We start from the raw sequence: 23633 nt of genomic DNA on the forward strand, positions 1-23633 counted from the left end.
TTCTTTCTTGCATTTATATAGTTACTTTTAATCTTATATACACCTTACTATGGATCTGCTTTTGTTGTAGTCCATCTATAGATCTATTTGTGCTACGAATGAGTTCTTTCCAATGAGATTAATGTTAATAAACCAATCTACTTTTTCCGGACTCTTCACCATACGTTCCACTGAACTTGTTTTTTGATTATGTTCACGAACTCGATGACACCCACACCTTGACTAATGTTGTCTTATATGATTTTTTTGTCTGCAGAAAGATAAGAAGTTCAGTGATGGGGAATATGGTGGGGATGAAGTATTGCGTGTGCGGGCTTATGGATTATCATATATAACCCTTGGAATAAACATCAGGTTTTGCTACTCTTCCATTGAAGTTGTTGCCATTGCTGTCTAATTTATTTTCTCTCGTTATTCTTTTATTTAAATTGAGAGAGAAGTCCTTAACTCTAGCTATACAATTGATTTGCTTTATTGGCTCATCTATGTGGCATCAGAATTGAAAAAAAAAAAAAAGGATCTCTGGGAAGAGCTGAAAATAATTTGTACGCATAACATAATTGTCAGGGCGTCGCCTAGGCAACGACTAGGCGTCCAGTGGGTTTGCCTGGGGCCTAGGCGACAGTCGCCTTGTTGCACTACATGCCGCCTTGTGTTTTGGCACTTATTTATGCCAAATACCATTTAATATAGTTCATAAATAGGCAAATACTCCTTATTTGAATCCAATAAAAATAGTTTAAAAATCAAATTCCAATAGGATAAAATGTCAACCTCCAGTTCAAGAACAAAAATTGGATTTTGGTTATAAGGTTCAACTTTTAAACGCTAGGGTTTTTCTCAATTATGAAAATTTTATAAATTCTGACATGTTAAAACATTGCTAAAAACCAAAAGTCTGGTAAAATAATATTTTGTTTTGATATTCATAAAATTATTTTTAGCCATGCGATTTTAACAGCATTCACACACTTAAAAATAAGTTTGACCGGAGCATAACTGATGCAGATTGATCAGCAAAATGGGCTTGTTTTCTTGGGAATAAGCCTATGGTTGAGTTGTATGCATGTTGGGCCTTTGGTCCAAGGGTTTTTTAATGTAATAGGCCACTTTAATAGTTTAATGAGCCTAAACCATCGGTAATAGGTATGCATACTGGATTAGTTACTATGGTTTACATGTTTTGGTCTACTAGTGGTTTGGTTCATTAGTTGAACCAGTCATGGGATCAATAAGTGTTTAGAAGGTACTTTTACTTTTTACTTTTGTAGAAAGGGGAAGGGGAATCAACTCACTTTTGTAAGTAATGGTGAGTGAAGACTTTCCTATACCAACTTTAAGAGGTGATGATTTTTCCACCTTTGGTAGTTGGTAGTTGAAGACTTTTTTCCACCTTTGGTAGTTGGGGGGGTGAAGACTTTTCCATTCCCACTTTAAGAGGTGAGGATTTTTCCACTTTTGGTAGTTGGTAGGTGAAGACTTTTCCAACTTTAGTAGTTGGAAGGTGAAGAATTTCCTACCCCAACTTTAATAAGTGAAGACTTTCTACTATTGTTAGTTGGAAGTTGGGTACGTAATGTTTTGTTGAGTTGGTCCTATAAATATGGATCAATTGTAAGCATTCAAGGACAACTCAGAATTTGAAAACAAAGTTTGCTTATGCAACTCTCTTCTTGTGTTTGATCAAGAATCTTTTATGTTTGATAAAGAAATTCCTTATGTTTGATCAAAGTAGGTTGCTGTTTGATCCAGTCGATCCACCTTGCGGTGTAAAGCCTGGGTGTTATTTTATTGTTTATTGTTCCATCCTTTTCATCTCTTAACAATTTTTAGCAATATCCTATTTTCCATATCTAGAATTCTCTATTCTTTGAGAAAAGATCTTACTTTGGTACTGTTTTTAGCTTCCTCAATTACAGTATTACATCAATTGGTATCAGAGCATGGCAGAGAATGAGTCTCTGAGGTTGCTGCCGGATCCATCTGATCCGATGACAAGGGTGATTGAGATGCTTCAGCAGCTCTCTACTGGACAGAAGATCATAAGTGCGAGGTTGCAATCACTTGAGAATCAAAATGCTACTCCAATACAAGGCAGCAATGTACCATTCGAAAGGGAGGATAGGTTACAATCTGCTGTGTATCGTTAACATATGAGAAGTGCTGAAAGGGAACAACAAAGAACCATGCAGCCTACCTTCGAGGGGTGTATAAGATCTTATTTCAATGGTGATCTTGAAGCACCTCGTCGACATGCTGATGAATCACAGAAGGTCAAGCTTGAATTAAAGGAGTTCAGCGACAAGCATGATTCCCAGGTATTTTTTGATTGGTTGGTTACTTTAGATAACTACTTTGACCGGTTTGAATTATTTGAGTCGCACAAGATGAACCTAGTGCGTACTAAGCTAGTTGGGTCAGCCCGCGAGTGGTTGAGAACCAAAGAAAGGGATCTAAAAGATCGTGGAAGATCTCCCATTACTTGGGAAGAAATGAAGTACGAGTTGGCAGCATGTGCCTATCTAAATATGAACGAAGAATGTACTTCCCTCCACTCGAGTCCCCTTTAAAGTCTTCTTCAGATTTCCAAAAACCACCCACTGGTGACAAGAGCATGAAAAAATTAACAGACCACATGGCCATTCTTGTGCAACAATATGCAAATGAGTAACATGAGAAGACACCTCCCATCAACGAACCATGGTCAGAAGTTGAGGTTAGTGTGGAAGAAATTCCAGCAATTTCTACTGTCAAAGAGGGGTTAGACAATGATGATCCCATCACTGAGACTCATATGGAAGAAATCGACATTGAAGACATTGTTCTTGAAAAGTTGGAGCTTATGCCTCAAGTCTTTGCCAAGGTGATTACCAATGTTGAGAACTCTATGAATTCAACATTCACAACCTATATTGATTCAGAGGATGATCATGTAGAGTTCATTATGCCACCATGGTTCTTAGAAGAGAGAACTCCACACGTTAAAGACTTTATCCCCAACGTTTCTACATCACCCGAGTTTTGTTTGGGAATGGTCAAAGCTGCTACTCACATGTGGTTTCCCCCTCATCACTACAAAATTGGAGGACGAATTTTTTCAAGCTGGGGAGAGTTGATGCAGATTTATCATCAAAATGGGCTTGTTTTCTTGGGAATAAGCCTATGGTTGAGTTGTATGCATGTTGGGCCTTTGGTCCAAGGGTTTTTTAATGTAATAGGCCACTTTAATAGTTTAATGAGCCTAAACCATGGGTAATAGATATGCATATGGGATTAGTTACTATGGTTTACATGTTTTGGTGTAGTAGTGGTTTGGTTCATTAGTTGAACCAGTCATGGGGTCAATAAGTGTTTAGAAGGTACTTTTACTTTTTACTTTTCTAGAAAGGGGAAGGGGAATCAACTCACTTTTGTAAGTAATGGTGGGTGAAGACTTTCCCATACCAACTTTAAGAGGTGATGATTTTTCCACCTTTGGTAGTTGGTAGGTGAAGACTTTTTTCCACCTTTGGTAGTTGGAGGGTGAAGACTTTTCCATTCCCACTTTAAGAGGTGAGGATTTTTCCACTTTTGGTAGTTGGTAGGTGAAGACTTTTCCAACTTTAGTAGTTGGAAGGTGAAGATTTTCCTACCCCAACTTTAATAAGTGAAGACTTTCTACTATTGTTAGTTGGAAGTTGGGTACGTAATGTTTTGTTGAGTTGGTCCTATAAATATGGATCAATTGTAAGCATTCAAGGACAACTCAGAATTTGAAAACAAAGTTTGCTTATGCAACTCTCTTCTTGTGTTTGATCAAGAATCTCTTGTGTTTGATCAAGAAATCCCTTGTGTTTGATCAAGGTAGGTTGCTGTTTGATCCAGTCGATCCACCTTGCGGTGTGAAGCTCGGGTGTTATTTTATTGTTTATTGTTCCATCCTTTTCATCTTTCAACAATTTTTAGCAATATTCTATTCTCCATATCTAGAATTCCCTATTCTTTGAGAAAAGATCATACCTTGGTACTGTTTTGAGCTTCCTCAATTATAGTATTACATCAATAACTTTGTCATTACAACTCAGATTTAAGTAATCTTAGACTTGTTGGAAAGTTAGTTTTATATTATAACTAATGCAAAAAGCCTCATGTAAAAATAAAATCATTTGATCAGTCAAACTTATTTTAGAACAAGTGCATTTCTCCAAATTTTGATTTTTTATAACTTAATGTCTTAATGTTAATTTTTTTATGATTTAATATGGCTAAATGTTGATTTTTAATGATTTGATTGTCATGACTTAGACCCAGATACAGGTAAGGGTACAACCCTTGCGGGGAATGATCAAATGATCCAAACATTCACCCAAACAAACAAGCATATGAGAACTCATAATATTCAAATGTCAACAAAATAAAACAACTACTCGTAGATAAAATATCTCAAATCTTACCTATTGGTGGCAATCTAAGGTGCATACTCAAATTTGGATAAAAACACTCTGTTAGAGTTTACATAAATCCATATCCTACTACAATCATCTAATAAAATAAAATAAACTGATAGTAGCTTCAGGTCGCCCTCGAACTCTTGCTCCAAGCATACCTTCCTCTCAAACATCTGTGATGTTAAAATAATGGGTTAAGCTTAACAACCCAGTAAGGGAAAATAGTGAAGCATATCACAGGGCAAACCATCAGACAAAAACAACGGTTAAAACAAATAGTTTTAATTTCTCAAAATCACACTTTTAATTAGCACGTGATCACTTTAAAAATATCCCTTTTTATCACACTTTAGCCGGCACTGAGGGAAATAAGCTACCACCTCCCATAAAAAGAGAGGGAAACACGGCCCCCACAATCACATAATCACACAATTACACTATCATCACCACTCTGTGACTAAATATACACCACTGTGCACAATGGGTATAAGTCCCGCGGCTTTACGGGACACCTCTCTTTAGTCTGGTACGGAGTAGTCTATGCACCCTCACACATTCTCTTTTCACACTTTCACAAAATCACCTTCTTTAAAAAAACATAGGTAAATTTTTTACATAAGAATCACATCAATATACATTACAGTAATAATCACCTTCATCACTTATCAATCACTCCCATGAATTCATATCACACATAAACACAATTCAGAATAAGTATAAAATACAAGCATACAAAACATCTCATCATACAGTCAAACCACACATCTGTGGTGTAACCCCACTATAATCCACTTACCTCAGCCTGCAAGTCTCCTACTTCCACCCTCTGAGCTCTGATTGCTAAGTCATACACAACCTGTAATATACATCTCCCATTAATCTCCCAATTCAAAACTAATTCAAATACCTCACTTTCTCTTCAAAAGTCAACCTAAAAAGTCAACCCTCCTAGACATAGGTCAAACTCTAGGAAACATTTTCCCTCAACACGTATTATCACCCTTCCGAAAATGAGAATGATCAACCGAGTGATCAAGGAGTAATTAGAAAAACTACAATCTCAAAGTGTAACTTTCAGATTTTTCGGTAAAATCTAAAATTACTCACAATCCGTTGGACATATGATCTCCAAATTCGGATTGAAACCTCCCCTAGGAAGCCTCTACTAACCCCCAAAGTATGCCCAAAGTTGACGGTCGGATTTTAAACAATTAGGGAGATACAAGTTCAGGTCTTCCAGTTTTCCTCAATTTCATGGGTTTATAAGTAACATGCAAATCAAGAATCAGATTTTCTCCCTGAGTGGATTGATTCTATCTCTATGGTAGGGGAAACAATGGTAACAAAACATGGGTCTCTGTATAGTTAGATTTGAAGAAAAATCAAAGATCAAGATTTAGACAAGAATAAACACTTCTATTGATCCAACCAAGAATTAATGTTAGGGACCTTTGATAGGCCCCAAATTAGAATCAATTACCCTTCTTAGGCAGCCTAGAAAATCCTAAAAATCTTTGCCATATCTAACCAACACAAGGTCCCAATAATTGGGTCTCAAAATAGCTGATTAATTTAATTTGGGTCCCAAAAATAATATATATGTTCCCAATGAATTAAATCTCAGATCTTAATAAAGAATATCAAATTTGGGTCACGATTTGGACCCATATTGGATCATGGTTTGGTCCCATATTGGGTCCCATATCGACTCCCAAGAAAACCCTAATGGGTCCCAAGAACCCTAACTGTACAACGAAACCCTAAACCCGAAGAACAATTAGGGTCCAAAAAAAAGAAAAACAGCGTAACCAAAACTTAAACTAAGATAAATAAGACCCCTATTGGGTCCAAAGAAAAAAAAAAAAAAAAGCAGAAAAGAGGACATCAGTACTGGAAGAAGGCAGAAAAACGGAAAAGTGGAGACCAAAATCCCTCTTCCTCTCCCGTTCTTTCTTTCTTTCTTTCCCTTTCTCTCCCACGATTCTGTTCTCTCTTTCTTCCTTTCTTGCTTTCTTTTCTTTCTCACGATTCTGTTCTCTTTCCTCTTTCTTTATTTTTTTTCTTTTCTTTCATATCCCACGTCTCTCTCTCTTCCCACGGTTTTCTTCCATTTCTCCCCTCTCTCACTCTTCTAACTTCACGTTTTGTGTAAATGGGGTGGGGTCCACAAAGAATGTTTTAAAAAAATAAAAGAAAGAATCTTAGAAGTAAAAGTAAAAGAATTCAATTAGAGAAAACTCCCTTATTTACTCTACTAACAAGATTTGAACGTAGGACCTCTAATTAGTCAAGGTACTAACCGCTAGGCTAACTCATTATGTCATATAATACACCCTAACTTTAAATATTTAAGCAAACATAAAAAGTATATATATTCTACAGTTCCAAAATTTGGGGCATTGCATTGATGTTGCTTAATCTTGATTTTTTATGATATAAGGTATATATAACTTACTAAATAATGTTAGAAAATAGGAAAAATAAAGAATAACACTTGGTCGGCTTGTTTGCCTTAAGGGGGGCGCCTTCTCGCCTAAGCGATCCAATATCATTTATTTATGCGTTGGTATTCTCTTGATATAAAACTAGGGTTGAGTAGTCAACCTAGCCCCAATCTGCAGGATACTCATATAGTTATACTAGAGAAAACCAAATCAAAGCACAAAAGTTACTCAACAACAGACCAGCAAACAAGGACTGAGATTAGAAAAGGAATCAGATTAAGCAATTTCAGAATTTAGGGTTTTCTGTAATTGTATGAAAAACAAGAATCAAGGACTATTTAGGTACTGGAATAGGGTAGAAACAATGAAGAAAACGTAGATAAAACACAGAGGAATGAAACTCAAATAAGGCCCTGCTATTGATCTCAATTGGAGATCAGATTAGGTAAAATACCCAATTGGATGGTCTGTGGGTAATTTTTAATAACCTGAGATCAGATGGCCAGAATGGACTGGAACTTGGATGGAGTTTCAGTCCAAGGGGGGGAGGGATACTTGACCAAAAGGACAGCCAATTTTGATGGCTGGATTGATCTCAGGGAAGGGAGGATTGTTGCACAAGAAATCTGAGAAAACTACAGACCAAAAAATAGAAATTAGAACAAATCAGTACATGTGTTGAATTGGAGTAACAAAACTAAGTCCTTGTGATGCAGTTCGATGGGTTTAGACATTATCTCTTGATTTTGATTCCCTATTTGCTTTCCTTTTTGGTTAGAAATTAGTTTGGTAGTAAGATTAGATTTTTATTTCAGTTTCTATATAGGTTGGTTTCCATTTTTAATTAGCTACCAATTTTATGCTTTGAATTTTCTTTTATAGCCATGTAATACTCTGGTGAAGAACTCAGTTTTTTTGAAGAATTGAATGAATGTTTATGGCTGCCGTGGAACTTGTTGAGAAAAATCTGAAGTTCTGTCTTCTGATTTTTCTCTTCTCTTCCCTTTCCTTTCTTTCTTCCTTGTTCCCTGTGTTCTTTCTCTGGTTCCGTTCTGGGCAGCACTTGCAGTCAGCGAAGGTGGTTCCAGATCCTTCGATTCTGCAGCTTTCAGTCTGAAAATTGGAGCATAAGTGCTCTTCCTTGGGGCGATTTAAACCCTAACTCCATTCCAAGCTCCTGCGAGTCAGTGGACGGAAAATCTGAAAACCAGAACTCAGATTTGAGTTCTCCGCCAGGTTCAGGTCCCAGGATTCTCCCCGAGGCTGCTGCATCTCCTTCTGATCTGATATTGGTTGTAGTCAAGAGCAATCTGACTTCCGATCTCTTTCCCGAAGTTTCGGTTTGATTGGAGAGAGTTCTGTTGGTCGAAGCCAGCAAGAGGTTTCCATTTCTATCATGTTGTTCTCTAAAGCTACCTAAGGTTGAAGATGGTATTTCCTCTTATTTACACTTTTTAACCTTATTTTCTGATATTCCCCTAAAAAACCCTCATTCTGGATTTTTATTTCAGTTTAACCTCATTACTAATTCTATTTCCAGATTTGATCTTTCTCTTTGGGTTTAATTCCTATTAAGTCCTTAGTCAATTATTTCACTCTAAAGGGGTTCTAAATTGCTTGGAAATTACAAGATTGCCATTGACTTGTTCAAAGATTATATTAACTACTATTTGGGGGGCCATAAGCGATCCGATTTCAATCTGTGGAACACTGATCCGCATCACCTTGGATAGAAGAACAATAGAAGTAGAAGAATAGATAGAGGGAACCTCTCAAGCTTCTAACCGCAGAGTGTGAACTGGATCACACTCCAATCCCACAGTCTTGATCATAACACAAGACGAATCTCAACAGAGAAGCAGCAGTTGCAGCAGCAAAGTGTTTGTTCATGAATCGCGGCTCTAAGGGAACCTCTTGCTTTGTATTTTTAGGTGAAACAAAGAGGGGCAAGTCCTCCAATTGGAAGGTCTTAGATATAGAAACTCCCAATTGGCTGCCAATTACAACTAAAACCTAAAAATTTAGAAACAACTGAAAAAGGAAACTAGTGACGAAGGAACAAACTAGTTGCTTGTCTTTTAAGAATAAGACTACTTTACAACTTAAATTGACCCAAATTGGTTCAACTAATGAACTGAATTAAACCAAAATTATTTAATAAAACAAACTACTAATGAACCAAAATCATGGGCTGTTAGGCCCTCTTCTTCCTCGCTGTATGTCTTCAATTCTGCATCATCTCTCTTTTTGATTCTTTTATTGGAGCAATTATATAGGGTAGAATAAATTCAATAAACTATGTTAATTTGTTTTTTTGATGCAAACTACTATTCTCTCTTTTTGATTCTTTTATTTGGAGCAATTATATGGAGTAGAGGGAAGTCAATACTATGTTAGTAGGATCTAGGTCTAGCTATTGCCCTATTGAATTGCATGTCTATACTTGTCAACTTGGATTTGGTCACTGATGCAGTCTCTCTCTCTCTCTCTCTCTATATATATATATGTATCTGTCTCTATGTCAGAAGTAAAAGGAAGAAGAAAAGGAGGCTGCTGGATAAGAATGAGGAGGAAGGAGTAGGGTGGGTCAAGAAAGGAGTAGGGCTGGAGATGAGAGGGAGCAGAAGAGGAAGGGCTGTTCTGTATAGAAGAAAGAAGAAGAAGCCGGGTGGGGGGTAATGTAGAACTAGAATCACAAGTGATCCTAATCCTAGGTAGGATATGAAATTCTGAATAGAGAGGATGTCCTCCAATAGGCTTGGTTCTAGCTCTCAAACACTCTCTCACAGAAAACAAATGAAAGGAAAATAAGAAAAGAAAGAGAATTCGATAGAGGGTTGAGAGTGGGAAGAAGAACTAGTGAATGGGCATCTCACCCAACTCCCACAACACAACAACAGAAGCCATCTTTTTTTTTTTTTTCTATTCATAAATTCGTGTTCAATTCAAAACTGACTCAAACACTAAAAAGGAAAGGCCTAACTCAATCCTTAACGAATTGGAAAACCTAAACTGACTAGGAAACTAAAGTAACAAAGGAAATAGACTCATAACAGGACTCTAAATAAACTATGAATTAAATCCCGTTTTCCTAATTCTATTCATATTTTAGGCCCATTAAAGTGGCCCATTATAAAAAAAACCCATGGGATCAAAGGCCCAACACATACATAAACCAACCCAAGGCTTATTTGTAATAAAATGAGCCCATTAAGTGACTTATCTACGTGTGGGGGGGGGGAGAGGAGGGTAGGAGTAGCGTACCTGTTTGGAGTCTCTTCCTGTCTCTGAGTCTCTGGTGCCTGGTGCATGACAGGGTTGGGAAATCTAATATAAGTCTAAGGATTAAGTGAATTTGGGTTTTGGAAGTCTACGAACACAAAACTTACAGCATACATGCAGAAGATTAGATTTAACAACAGCCATAAATAATGAAAAATTCCAAATGCAAATGCAGAAAATTCATTCTAGGATTCATGGAAATTTGATAAAAAATATATGGTAGGTCAATACCTAACTTTATGTCCTGCGAATTGGAGTGCCATGATCAAGTGCCAAGTAACTATGGAACTCCAAAGAAGGTGTCCTCAGTGCCTCCTTGGCTGTTAATTGATGAATCTCCATCGTGTTTGAAGCTATAATTGAAGCTAAAAGTGGGAAAACTGGGACTGGTAGAAAAGGAATAGGGGAGAGGGAGAGGGTGGTAGCCTATGAGAGAATAATTAGGGAAGAGAAAGCGGGGCCTGGCTTCACACCAACTTGGATGGACTCCAAGATATGCAGGCAATCACTCATGCTGAGGAGAATGGGAGAAAATTTCTCAAGTTTTAACATCTTTCAGTGTCTTCCCTAGTTCCCTCCTAAACTCTGTCTTTTAAAACCCAAAACAAAGAATAGAGAAATAACTTCCTCCCTAATAACTACTTTTCCGGCAAAAAACAATAACTACTCACTAATAACTACTCTAGAAATAACTTCCGCACTTTGCATTACAACATTGTACATAGCAGTTTTGACACCAAATAAAATAAAGGGAGAGGGTGGTAAGCTAGCGGGTGGCACTAGTGGGGGCGCAGGATGGGGCATCATATAGATAGGGCAGGGAGTCACTACACAAAAGGGGGAAGAGAGAGATAGACACAGCATGCACTGGCTTGCGGTGTGCCTAACCTTTTCATTAAAATAAAATACAACAAAATAAAATAAACTACACAAGTAAACAGAAGTGCATTTACACAAGTTAATAAGGGACAACTAGCCACAATGAAGTGATGTGTGGTTGTGTATGTCTGCCTTTACTCTAATACGTCTTAAATTTCTTAGTGATGTCCTCATCAGTCTCAAACTGTCCTTTGGTTCGACAATTGATAGGATTTTTGTCCTTCTTCCCTCTCTTATCTCTTGAAGGTCTTTAGTGTATATTGGTTCGGAAGCAATGAGTCCTATATAGAACATTTGTTAGGGACTTGGGGATCAATCTCTTATCAATTAAATAGCGTGATATAAATATAATAGGAACCCATGGTCTCATTAGGTCCACTATTTAGAATCCCCGAGTTTACCACACGTTAGCATTTGGGGTTCTGAGGAAAAAATGTTGTTCAACTAGTCAAAATATTAGAAATTTCATGTGGGAATCTGGGAAGAGAAAGAGGGATCACCTATTGATTGGGACATGGTTATAGTCGCCAATAGAGGAAGGGGGATTAGGTATTGGAAACATCCCCAACCATACTGCCTCTCTTCTAGCTAAATGTGTATTGAGGTTCCAAAATGAACCCCCAAGCGTTGTGCTGTCCTTGTGATCCCCGATCAAAATATTGTTTGATAAAGGAGGTTCAGAGACCACAATCGTGAGCAGCGTCACAATGAGGGCCCCTGGAAGAGCATAAGTTGCCTCCTACCATCTTTCTTTGTTGAATCAGGTATGATGTAGTTGGGAGAGTGGGAGATTTTGGGAGGATGTTTGGTGCAGAGACATTCTTTCAGCTTTGAGGATCTGTGGTCTAGGTTCTATTTAATCTCTAATAAGAAACATGATTGGTGATGCGGGGACCTGGGTTGCATAACCCTATTTGGGTTCGCTATGGGCCAAAGTGTACAATAGCCAAGTATTAAAGAATGATGGCAATTCTGTTACTGAAGATTACAAAGGGAGTGGCAATTTGGTAAATTAAACAGAATCTTAAAAAGGTACTTTGGAAAGCAATAGGAGTTGTTTTCTTCCAAAGGAAATAAAAGACAAAAGAAATAAACTAATTCCAAAAACCATGGGTTGGAGCGGTTTTCTTCTTGGTTTTTTGCATTCAAAGGCGGTCATTCTAGTCCAACCAGTCAAATTAATCTGTATCAAAAGGTAGGGTTAATATTGGTGAGAACGCTAAAGGGATTAAACTTTAAAGATATCAAAAAGAGGAGTGAAGAAGGGATTGTCTCCTGCCTAAAGGCGTTACAGGAGGCATAAACCAGTGACTATATGATGGAGGAACTCCTTCAACAGCTGTTGGCTGGGCCTGAAATTTCAGGCGAGGGGTCGCACTCAAGGTTCTATCAAGCACAACTGGTAGCAGATCAAAAGAGTGAGCACAAGTGAACAAGAACAACCTGATTCAATAACTGGCTGTAGGTTAAGGCCCTATTCTGGTTGCAGTTAGATATCACACAGCAAGAGAGTTGAATGGGGAAAGGGAATCTCAAGTCTGAGGCATCGTAGAGTGGAGATCTCACCTCTGTAATTTGTTCTTGATATGACATCTGAGCAGTAATAGTAGAGTTCCACAGAACTCTTTTCACACCAACATTTCCGTTGGCAGGAGAACAATAATGGGATGTAGAAGAAGGATCTGGATACTTTTCCAGTGGATACCAAGAAGTACAAATGTAGTGGCTAATTAATTGGAAAAGCAAGGTGTTATGAGACCTGTGCTCTGTTATGGGGATAGTATTCCTTTTTAAGGAGTAATGTAATTGTTTTCAGATTGGCTCTTGGGCCTTGGTCCTGATGATATTTCTTTTAAAGAAGTAATTTAGTTGTTTTCAGGCTCTAGGATTATATACTCTTCTGTACTTTTGTTGCCAATATGAATAAATTATTGTTAAAAAAAAGAAAAGAAAAAAGAAATGATAAAGAAGCTAGAGGTGGCTTACTTAAGAAGCAAAGAACGAGCTTAAAAGATAGTTTCTTCAAGAAACTGAGAAGTAGCTTTCTTTAGAAGTCACTTAATACAGAAGTAACCTCACCTCTAATTACAATATTGCTACTACAACAACAACAACAACAACAAAGCTTAGTCTTATCCCAACTAAATGGGGTTGGCCAATTATAATATTGCTACTGCATAAAGTTAAAAAATAACTTCCGACAAGTACAATTTTCACTAAGAAAAGTACATTCATTCCCCAAGTCTGAACAACTGAAGACAGCCGTAAAGTGAACCCAGAATAATTAAATCCCTTGCTGGCCCAGTCACCCATCAATAGAGAAGTCTATTTCATTTGGCTTCCCATATATAAAGTATCCCCTTAGAAGACAATAAAAAGAACTTTATGCATGCTATAAATATCAATTGCCGTTATCATTGGGTAAATCTGCTATGACCCATTGGTCAGAAAGAAAAGGAGGTTGACTAGACCTGGGTTCCATTTTGCACCATTTTAGGGTCAGGTTCTGAAGTATTGTGTTGAAGTAGATTCTGGTGTTCATGTCCATTTTCATGTTCTAATTTGATGTCTTACTTTCTTCTGGAATTGTAGGAATGGACGTTTTCTTCTCCAAGCTTCCGGAAATATTCTCATGCCATCTGCCGTGTTAGATTGTGAAGAAGCTCTAAACCAGGGTAGCATGGCTGCGGCAGAAGTATTTATTGACTTGAGAGGCAGAAGTGTTTTACACCTATATGCATCAATTGGCAGGTTTTTAGGCCTTAAGGTACATTTTTATTTATCCATTGCCTTTTGCTAACTATACGTGTTTTGCTCTCCGGAAAGGGAACACTAAGCTGGAAATACAGTTAATGTTCCTTTTCTGTGCATACTTGTACACAATATTTTGTTTTTGTTTTCATCCCAATTTCTTTTGTTACACCCCCCCCCCCCCAAAAAAAAAAAAAATTTCCATAGCCAGGTCATACATCCATATCCTATGTTCCTTCTGAAGCGATCTCATATGTTGTTCCTCTGTCAGTTCATAAATTCTCAAATCACTATAGATCTACCAGGATTGTTCATCGTTCTTTCAAATCAGTATATCAAAGCACCAACGTTTTTAGCTATAATTGACCTCTAAACTTCCTTCTCGCTTTTAGCATCCTTCTCAAATGCTTCCACCAACAATGTTACACTCGTTCTCTTTACTCTTAACATTATTAGGATAATTTCTCCAGGTTTCTGCATTGGTGAGAAGAGATTAGTGATTGATACAATCTTTGTTGACTCAAAGGCGTACTCAATTGCTAAAAACCTTGAAGCCCTAGGATGTTCAGGCTATAGCTTTTTTTTTTTTTTTTTTTTTTTTTTTTTTTTTTTTTTTTTTTTTTTTTGAAAGAAAATAGACAAACATGTCAAATGGATAAAATAGAAATAAGACTACCAAAGGGAAGAACGTTGATGCAGATAAGTCACTTAACGGGCTTATTTTATTACTAATAAGCCTTAGGTTGGGTTATGTATGTGTTGAGCCTTTGATTCCATGGGTTTTCTTTGTAATGTGCCAACTTTAATAGGCCTAAAATATGGGTAGAAAGTCAAAAAACGGGATTTAATTCATTAGTTTAGTTAGAGTCATGATTTTGAGTCTATCTTCTTTGTTATTTCAGTTTTCTAAACATTTAAGGTTTCCCAGTTAGTTAAGGATTGGGTTAGGCCTTTCCTTTTTAGTGTTTGAGTTAGTTTTGAGTCTTCTATATAAGTTTGGAAGGGGCTACAACATTGAACACGAATATGAATGAATGAAAAAAAAAGAAAAAAAAAAAGAAAAAAAGAAAGCTTTGTACTGAAAAACTGTGAGATGCAATGCTGTGAGAGACAACATGGGTGAGATGCCCTAGGGAAGAGTGAGATACTCGACCCAACCTATTCTCCTACCCCTATTCTTCTCTTCATTCTCTTATTTCTGTTTTTCATACTATTTGTCATATTATTTGATTTTTACTTGAATTTACTGAAGATTCTACCTGGGATGATCCAATCTAACATTATTTGGTATCAGAGCCTACCATGGTTAGCATAGGCGATCTCTACAAGTAGGTGATGAGATTATCAGACCGTATGATTGCTCTTGAGAAAAAGTTTGATGCCCAGTTTGGTCTCTTCTGCCTTTTACCTCCAAAGGATGCTACCAAGACCATTTGAAGGAGGTACAACAAGAAATAAATTGTCCTCCCAAATAGGTCTATGTTGAGGGATTCAAAGCAGAGACAATCGAGTTGACTGTAAACGACCACCAAGAATTACCCGACGAGATCGACGTTGCACCAGAGTTTGAAGAGGTTGAAGGTGCATATGTTGATGACCCTATAGACATATCCGACGGTGTTGAGGTTGAGCATGTGGAGTTCGTCATCCCATTAAAGTATTTTGAAGATCGAGTTCCTCACATTCTAGACTGCATCCTTATTATCAAAGAGCAAACTAAATTTTTCTACGGCTTAAAGAGGGACATGCACCATGCTATAATCACCTTCACACTCTACAAAATTCGTCTAAGAGAGGGCGAATTGATGCAGATAAGTCACTGGATGGGCTTATTTTATTGCAAATAAGCCTTGTGTTGGGTTATGTATGTGATGGGTCTTTGATCCCATGAGTTTTCTTTGTAATGAGCCATTTTAATGGACCTAAAATATGGGTAGAAAGTAGGAAAGCGAGATTTAATTCGTTAGTTTAGTTAGAATCATGTTTTGAGTCTATCTTCTTTGTTATTTCAGTTTTCTAATCAGTTTAGGTTTCCCAATTAGTTAAGGATTGGGTTAGGCCTTTCCTTTTTAGTGTTTGAGTAAGTTTTGAGTCTTCTATATAAGTTTGTAAGGGGCTACAACATTAAACATGAATTTGAATGAATGAAATAAAAAAAAAGAAAAAAAAAAGAAAGTTTTGTGCTGAAAAACTGTGAGATGCAATGCTGTGAGAGACAGCATGGGTGAGATGCCCTAGGGAAGAGTGAGATATTCGACCCAACCTATTCCCCTACCCACATTCTTCCCTTCATTCTCTTATTTCTGTTTTATTCATACTATCTGATTTTTATTGAATTTACTAAAGATCCTACCTGGGATTGGATCACTTGTGAACCAATCTTACATTAAACATAATACTAGAAAACCAGCACTAATGAATGCCAAAAGAAAGAGTGAAACAACCATGTTTTTTGCCAGTGGATTGCAGTCATTTAGAAGAACAAGGTTTTAATAGAAAAAAAGTGTCATGAGTCCCAAATGGTTGACCACAAGTGGTCTGCTAGTTGCAACTCAAGTCATCATCTAGTTGAACCTAGGTGATTGACATACTGGTAGCATATGACTTATGCACAATTTGGTCCATGCCCCAAGATGCCTAGGCAACACTTCAATTAAATTCATATTGGAAACATATGCTACAACCTTGGAAGAAGAAATAGAAGAACCTTGTTCACATAATTCAAGTCAGCATTGTAGATGTATTTTCCGTAGTAAAAAAAAGAGGTTATAAAACAGTTTTGCTAATGGATAAAATAGTGCAAAATGTGGTGACTTCCTATGCCATTTAGCACTAGGAAACAAGAAACTCAAAATATGATACCTTTCCCTCGGCTCATAAGTACATCATTGCTGTTAAATTGGAAAAAGGTTGGCTGGTTGAAGACAAGTCTCTGAAAGCAGTTTACAGTGATGGTCACCAACTCTTCAGGAAATGGACGCATTCTGTTAGAATTTTGGTGATATGGAGTGGAGATTAAAGAACCCCAGAGAATTTCTGCATTTGAAGGAAAGCCCTGCAATTATCTCATTTTCTGATGGCTGTGCCATTCTTTTGGATGATCATTATAAAGCTCTTAATAGGATTTGTGAGTGAGTTCAATAACTATTGTTCCTTCTGAGTTTCTGTTCCAATGTTGCTGGCCATCAAGGCATTCTCACTGAAGAAGCTTGTTGAAGAATGAAGCTTTAGGTCAGATGGCCTTGGCACTATTGGAGATGCTTTTCAGGCTTTTGCTAGCTTTGCAATGGACTTTTGAGGGCTTCCGCCTTGTCGATGAAACTGTTGATGGACAGAGTTATTTATTTATTTATTTTGGTGGTGTGGGTGGGGGGGAGGGGGTGTGGGGTTTGGACTTTGGAGAAATCTCCCCCTAACAATGGAAACCACCCCCCCCCCCCCAATTTATTGGAAAAAGAAAGAAGAAAAGTCTTACATGCATATTTTTGGCTCTTTATTGCTACCAGTATGTTATCCACTTATCCCTTAATTTAAAAATACCATCATTTTTAGTCATGCTTCAGCTCAAAATAAAATGCCTGGCCATTGATTTTTTTTTTTGGTAGAAACCTAGCCATTGATTTGACACTTTGAAAACCTTGCTTTGTATCTCATGTACTTACTTGTCAGTTGTCTCCTCATTTCTTGACCTGCCAGTTTGAATTGTAAGAAATCTTTTCTACTCTCCACGGAGATCTGATATGAATTTCTGAATTTTCTTGTGTAATTGCTTTCGCCTTGTCATTCAGAAGTTCGTAGATGTGTATGAGATTTTTTTATTATTAATTTACTTAAAGCCATTGTGTTCACATTCTGTTGTTAGATGGTTCCAAGTGGGCATATCCCCCAATTTCCAGGCCAAATTTGACTTTGTCCTATTCGTGCTACCTTTCCAATTTGTCATATGGTATGGATGCTAAAAAAAAAAAATATGACCACAAAGTAGTTGTAAATTGGATCATTGACATAAATATTCACATTGATTGTTGGTTTGAGATCCTTTAGCTAGGATCTTCAAATTGTTGTGGTGTCTAAACCCACCCTCAGACAATATCTATAAAGGGATTCCCATTCTTTATATGCTTCCCTGTTGCATAATGTGCAAATATAACAAGCAGAACATTTGATTCTTGCAGGTGTATGAACAAGGTTTAGCTGCAGTTAAAATACCGAAGACCATCTTGAGTGGGTCAGGTTCATTGCTGATGGGGTTCCCACAGTGTGGTATCTCTTATTTTCTTCTGATGCAACTTGATAAGGACTTCAAACTGCTTTTTAAACTGCTTGAGACGCAGCCAGATCAATCTGGAAGATCCCATACCTGTGACTCCAATCATGTTATACGCTTCAACAAGATTGACATCGGTCACTTGCATATACTAGAGGATGAAATGAACTTAAGTCTTCTTGATTGGGAACAAGTACTTTCTTCATTGCCTAATGCTGTAGGCTCCAATCAGACTGCTGAGCATGGCCTTCTTTCTGAGTTTGGTCTAGATGCTTCTGCAGAGTTTGGTGGATGCCCTCTTGAGTCAAGTTTTTCATCAGTGGTTAATGAAGTGTTTGAGTTTGAGAAAGGGACATCAATACCTCCTTATCCTGTTTATACTCGTCATTCTGTATCATTTAATTCATCTCCTGCTTCTAATTTTAGCTCTATTCCAGTGTCCAATCTAGGCATAAAACCTGGAATTTCCTCTCCTAAGTGGGAAGGAGGTTTGCAACATCCTCAGATTAATAATGTTTCAAAATCTTCTTCTGTTGGTCCCCATTTTAATAGTTCCATGTATCCATCAAACAATATGAAGGGCGTAATACAATCCAATAGTCCAGTAAGAAGCCCATCGATAAAAAAACTGTCATCTGCAAAATCTGAACAGGATTTGACTTCTCTTGGATCTTCACAATCAGTGGAAGCCAGCCCTTCTTCTGCTATGGATGAAGGTCAGGTGAGGCTTCTGAATGAGTCTTCGAAGGAGGCAGTTTCTGGTAGCCGCTCATCACGAATGTTATCTCTGTTAGGACCAACTGGCTCTCAAGCGACTGCAATCATGAAGCTAAATGGGGTTAGAAGCTTACCTAACCTTGCCGCATCTTCTAGAGCTGCTAGATCGAGCTCGTGGAATACCACCCCCGTATGTAAGATGCCTGCACTGAAATTTTACATTGTTTTAACTGGGTTTTATGCGTTCTTCATTTTGGATTGACTTTTTTTTTTCTCACTAATTTTGATTGACCGATGTTCTTTTTCAAGGCGACACACCAGAATCTGGGACTTGTCATAACACTAGTCTTGATGTCCCACCTAAAAATGAGAAAAACCGAAGAAAGCGTTCAGTTTCCGATATATTGAAGTTCATTCCCTCACTTCAAGGGGTAGTAGACACTTCACCATTTTGTAAGAGGATGAAAATCTCAGAATCAGATTCTAGGCATCCTCCTGCATCACAAGCACACAGATCATCAGAATTGATGAGTAAACCTGAGGGGTTTACATATGGGAATCTTATAGCTGAAGCAAATAAGGGGAGCGCACCTTCTAACATATATGTTACATCTCTTCTTCATGTGGTCAGGCATTGCTCTCTCTGCATCAAGCATGCTCGACTTACTAGTCAGATGGATGCTCTTGACATTCCATATGTTGAAGAGGCGGGTCTGCGAACTCCATCCTCAAACTTGTGGTTCAGACTACCTTTTGCCAGAGAAGATTCATGGCAACACATTTGCTTGCGACTTGGAAGACCTGGAAGCTTGTATTGGGATGTCAAGATAAATGATCAACACTTTAGGGACTTGTGGGAACTTCAAAAGGGAAGTATGAATACGGCATGGGGTTCTGGTGTTTGTATGGCCAATACAACCGATATGGATTCCCATATTTGCTATGATTCGGAGGGTGTTATCCTAAGTTATAGGTCTGTTGAGGATGATAGCATTAAAAAATTAGTTGCTGATTTACAAAGACTTTCTAATGCTCGTTTGTTTGCTCTTGGAATGCGGAGACTGCTTGGAGTAAGAGCAGATGATAAGCTGGAGGAAATCAATGCAAACTTCGACAACATAACATCTTCTATAGCCAAAGATACTGCTGACATTACTGATAAGATATCAGAACAGATGAGGAGGCAATTTAGGATAGAAGCTGTTGGTCTTATGAGTTTGTGGTTTAGTTTTGTTTCTGGGGTGGTGGCACGCTTTGTTGTTGAGTGGGAATCAGGAAAAGATGGATGCACAATGCATGTTTCTCCAGAACAGCTTTGGCCACATACAAAGGTCTGTCCTCCCCCCCTCCCCCCCCCCCACACACACACACACACACACACACGATGAATATTAATTTAAGTACTTTTTAAAGACAACCTCCCAACAAATGAGATAGTAAATATTGATTTTCTCACAATTGCTTCAAATATTAAGCACTCATATTCATACTTATGATTGTGATTCCTTTTGTATTGTCTGGCTCCAAGGTATTGCTACTGACCCTGGCCTACAAAGGTGGAAAGTGGGTCATGGTGTCAATTGAGCTTTCTGGAAATTGGCATGTTCATATATAGGGATTCTCTTTTTGACACCCCTCAAGCTGTCAAATAATTTGTAACCTTATTTTTTTGCCCTTTTAGTATAATACACAATTTTTTTTCCAACAAGGATAACAGTGTAATTTCATATGTACTCGAAAATGTGCATGACAATGACATCTTTTGATAATGACACAATGATGTCACTTTCAACGTATTTTTTTTTGAAAACCCTTTTATATCCCTGTCTAAAGTACTTTTGAGAATAAGACAAGGGACAATTAAATGAAGGTGTCAAGTTCTTAATACACCTATAGATGTGTCATTCAGACAACTCCCTTATCGGAAAGAAAAACACTATAAAGTTGTGAATGGAGAAGTTGTAACATTCTTTTTATTGCCAAAAGTTGGTGAAAAAGTTGTAACCTTGCTATCTTGCACTTTTAGTATGGCATACTTTTTCTTTCAATGAGGGTAAAACCTATTATTTCGCTTGTGAACTCAAAAAGCATGTTTGACAACCCTTGAGAATGACAATGATGAATCCCTTTCAAATTATTTTGAAAACATTTTTTCACCCAATGTAAAGTACTTGGGAATAAGACAGGCAATGAAGAGAAGGTTACAACTTCTAAGTTTGCCACTTTGGTTACAACAAGATGCACCATATAATATGTATATATATATATATATATATTCATATTATATGGGAATTTTTTGTCTCTCCAAAATCAATTATTGAATTTATGTAATGCAGCTGTGTATGGCCTGTAATCCAAAATACTTGGTAGGATTAAATGTGAATAACCTCAGAGTGCTATTCAGACACAATGATTGCTTATAAGGCAATGGTTTTGCTGTAAGACTCAAGATTGTTGGTGGGAATTTTTTGACTATTGATTTTCTTTTCCTAATTCGGTGATATTATGTGTGATGGAAACAATTTATCATTAACTACTCAGCAGGTCCAGCACTATTATTGAGCATTTGCCCCTTGTTTTCTACAGTTTCTGGAGGATTTTATTAATGGAGCTGAGGTGGCATCCCTTTTGGACTGCATTCGGCTGACTGCAGGGCCATTATTTTCTCTAGCAGCTGCAACTCGACCTGCACGGGCTGGTCCTGCTTCTGGTGCCCCTGGTGTAACTTCTGCACCCCCTGCTATCCCTAGGCAGAATGGTTTTGTACCAAATCAGGGAGTGATGCCAAGCAGTTCATCTCTAAATGTTACTCAGGCTGCATCTGTTCCAGTCGGGAATCCCGTTACAAGTACAGTTGTTGGTCCTCTTGGGAGTCACAACCTTCATGCAACCACGATGTTAGCTGCTGCTGGGAGAGGTGGCCCAGGAATCGTTCCTAGCTCACTGTTGCCCATTGATGTCTCTGTTGTACTCCGTGGTCCCTACTGGATACGCATAATCTATCGTAAACACTTTGCAGTTGACATGCGCTGTTTTGCTGGCGATCAGGTTTGGCTACAGCCGGCAACACCACCAAAGGGTGGGCCCGAGGTTGGGGGTTCTTTGCCATGTCCACAGTTTCGGCCTTTCATTATGGAGCACGTAGCTCAGGAATTGAATGGGTTAGAACCTAATTTCTCTGCCAATCAACAGACAGTTGGAATTACAAACTCTAGCATTCCAAACCAAAGTTCAGGTTCCCATCTTTCAGCAACCAACGGAAGCCGGGTTAATATTACCGGTTCTGGTGTAATATCTAGATCAACTCCAATGGCTGGAAATCAGGCACCTGGTATAACCCGCGTAGGCAATGCTCTTTTGGCGTCCCAAAATTTAGCATCTGTTGGCTCAGGATTACCTTTACGTAGATCACCTGTCACTAGCGTCCCTATTCATATGAGAGGAGAATTTAACACAGCTTTCATTGGGCTTGGGGATGATGGAGGGTATGGTGGTGGATGGGTTCCCTTAGTTGCTCTTAAAAAGGTTTTAAGAGGCATTCTCAAGTACCTTGGAGTACTATGGCTCTTTGCACAGTTACCTGCTCTTTTGAGGGAGATCCTGGGGTCAATTCTAAAAGAGAATGAAGGGGCACTTTTAAATTTGGACCAGGAACAGCCAGCCTTGCGCTTCTTTGTGGGGTAAGACCTATATCTTCTCCTTTGATTTGTTAATGGATTACGATGCATGCTGTATCCTCTTCTTCAAATCTACTTGACATGATGGTGAAAAATCATCGTACTAATTTCTTTGTGTAGATTACAGATCCTCTATAGTTGATTTCCACTGCTGCCATCATGTTATTTCTGTTGGGAGTAGAAACACTGTAGGTGAACCAAAACAGTATTTGAGGGGCATGAAATAAATAATAATGAATAATAGATAAAGTGAGATACAGCTCAAGCAGTTGAATGCAATTTCATTCCAGCTATCTGGGGTCAACTATTCTATCTTTACCTGTATCTTTGTTAAGGGCGTGAGTAATGCAGAATTGACCGCGAACCAGTAAAGCACGAGAGATCATTTGCAACGGGATATCATATAGGGACAAACCAATATAAAAAAATCGATATTTTCTTTTTAAAACATGTGAAAGAAGTAAAAGGAATGTGACCTAGAATCACCAGTAGACCTGTGGGAAGGGCATTGCCACCAATCTTGTCCTATTGCTTCACCACAATAGGGCTGGAGCTGCATCACCACAGGTCCAAGCGATTACATCACCACTGACCCAAAGAGGCAAAAACCAAGTTTTCTATAACTCAAAATCATATGGCATGTGTTCCTCTTGCTTGTTTTTATAAAAAGTAGAAGTATTGTTGATGCAGATACGGCTGCCCTTTCTTGGTTGGACTAGCATGACCGATTTTGGAAGCCAAGAGCCAAGAAGAACCGGTCAAGCCCAGGGTTTTGGTCCAATAAGGGTTGAAAATAAAATTAGTAGTTTACTTAGTATTTTATTTCATGCTTTTATTTTTCAGATTTGAACGTAGGAGTAGGATTTACTTCCTTGCTTTGGTTTCCTTTTTATAGTTGTTTCCTAGTTAGGCTAGTTTTCATTCCAGTTAAGTTTCTAAATTCATGTTCCTATTTTCCTATATATTAGTTGTAATCGATTGAAGATTTAGAGAGCGATTTGATTATTGAATGAATGTGTTGAGTGTGATTCTCCTTCCCCCCCTCTCTACTCTGATTTCCCCTCCCTTCCCTAAGGGTTCTCCATCAACTAAGGGTTCTCCATCAACTTGGTATCAGAGCTGAAGGATCCTATTCCTTCCCCATCTTTCTTCTTCCCTTCCCATTCTCTGTGTCGGATTCCACCGATAC

The 23633-nt window shown here is 38.0% G+C and overlaps 1 protein-coding gene across 5 annotated transcripts in view; it reads left to right on the top strand.

The window, feature by feature from the left end:
• The window catches only part of LOC122087166 (mediator of RNA polymerase II transcription subunit 14-like), an 80937-nt gene that overhangs the window by 4802 nt on the left and 52502 nt on the right, over positions 1–23633 (top strand). For all 5 annotated transcript variants that reach the window (XM_042656191.1, XM_042656190.1, XM_042656193.1 and 2 more), the window contains 5 exons: positions 257–354; positions 13625–13799; positions 17959–18961; positions 19077–20098; positions 21354–22447. In XM_042656191.1, coding sequence (XP_042512125.1) covers positions 257–354; positions 13625–13799; positions 17959–18961; positions 19077–20098; positions 21354–22447 — 3392 coding nt within the window. The remainder of the gene's footprint in view (positions 1–256; positions 355–13624; positions 13800–17958; positions 18962–19076; positions 20099–21353; positions 22448–23633) is intronic.

The sequence above is a fragment of the Macadamia integrifolia genome, chromosome 8, assembly GCF_013358625.1.
Source record: "Macadamia integrifolia cultivar HAES 741 chromosome 8, SCU_Mint_v3, whole genome shotgun sequence".
Lineage (NCBI taxonomy): Eukaryota > Viridiplantae > Streptophyta > Magnoliopsida > Proteales > Proteaceae > Macadamia > Macadamia integrifolia.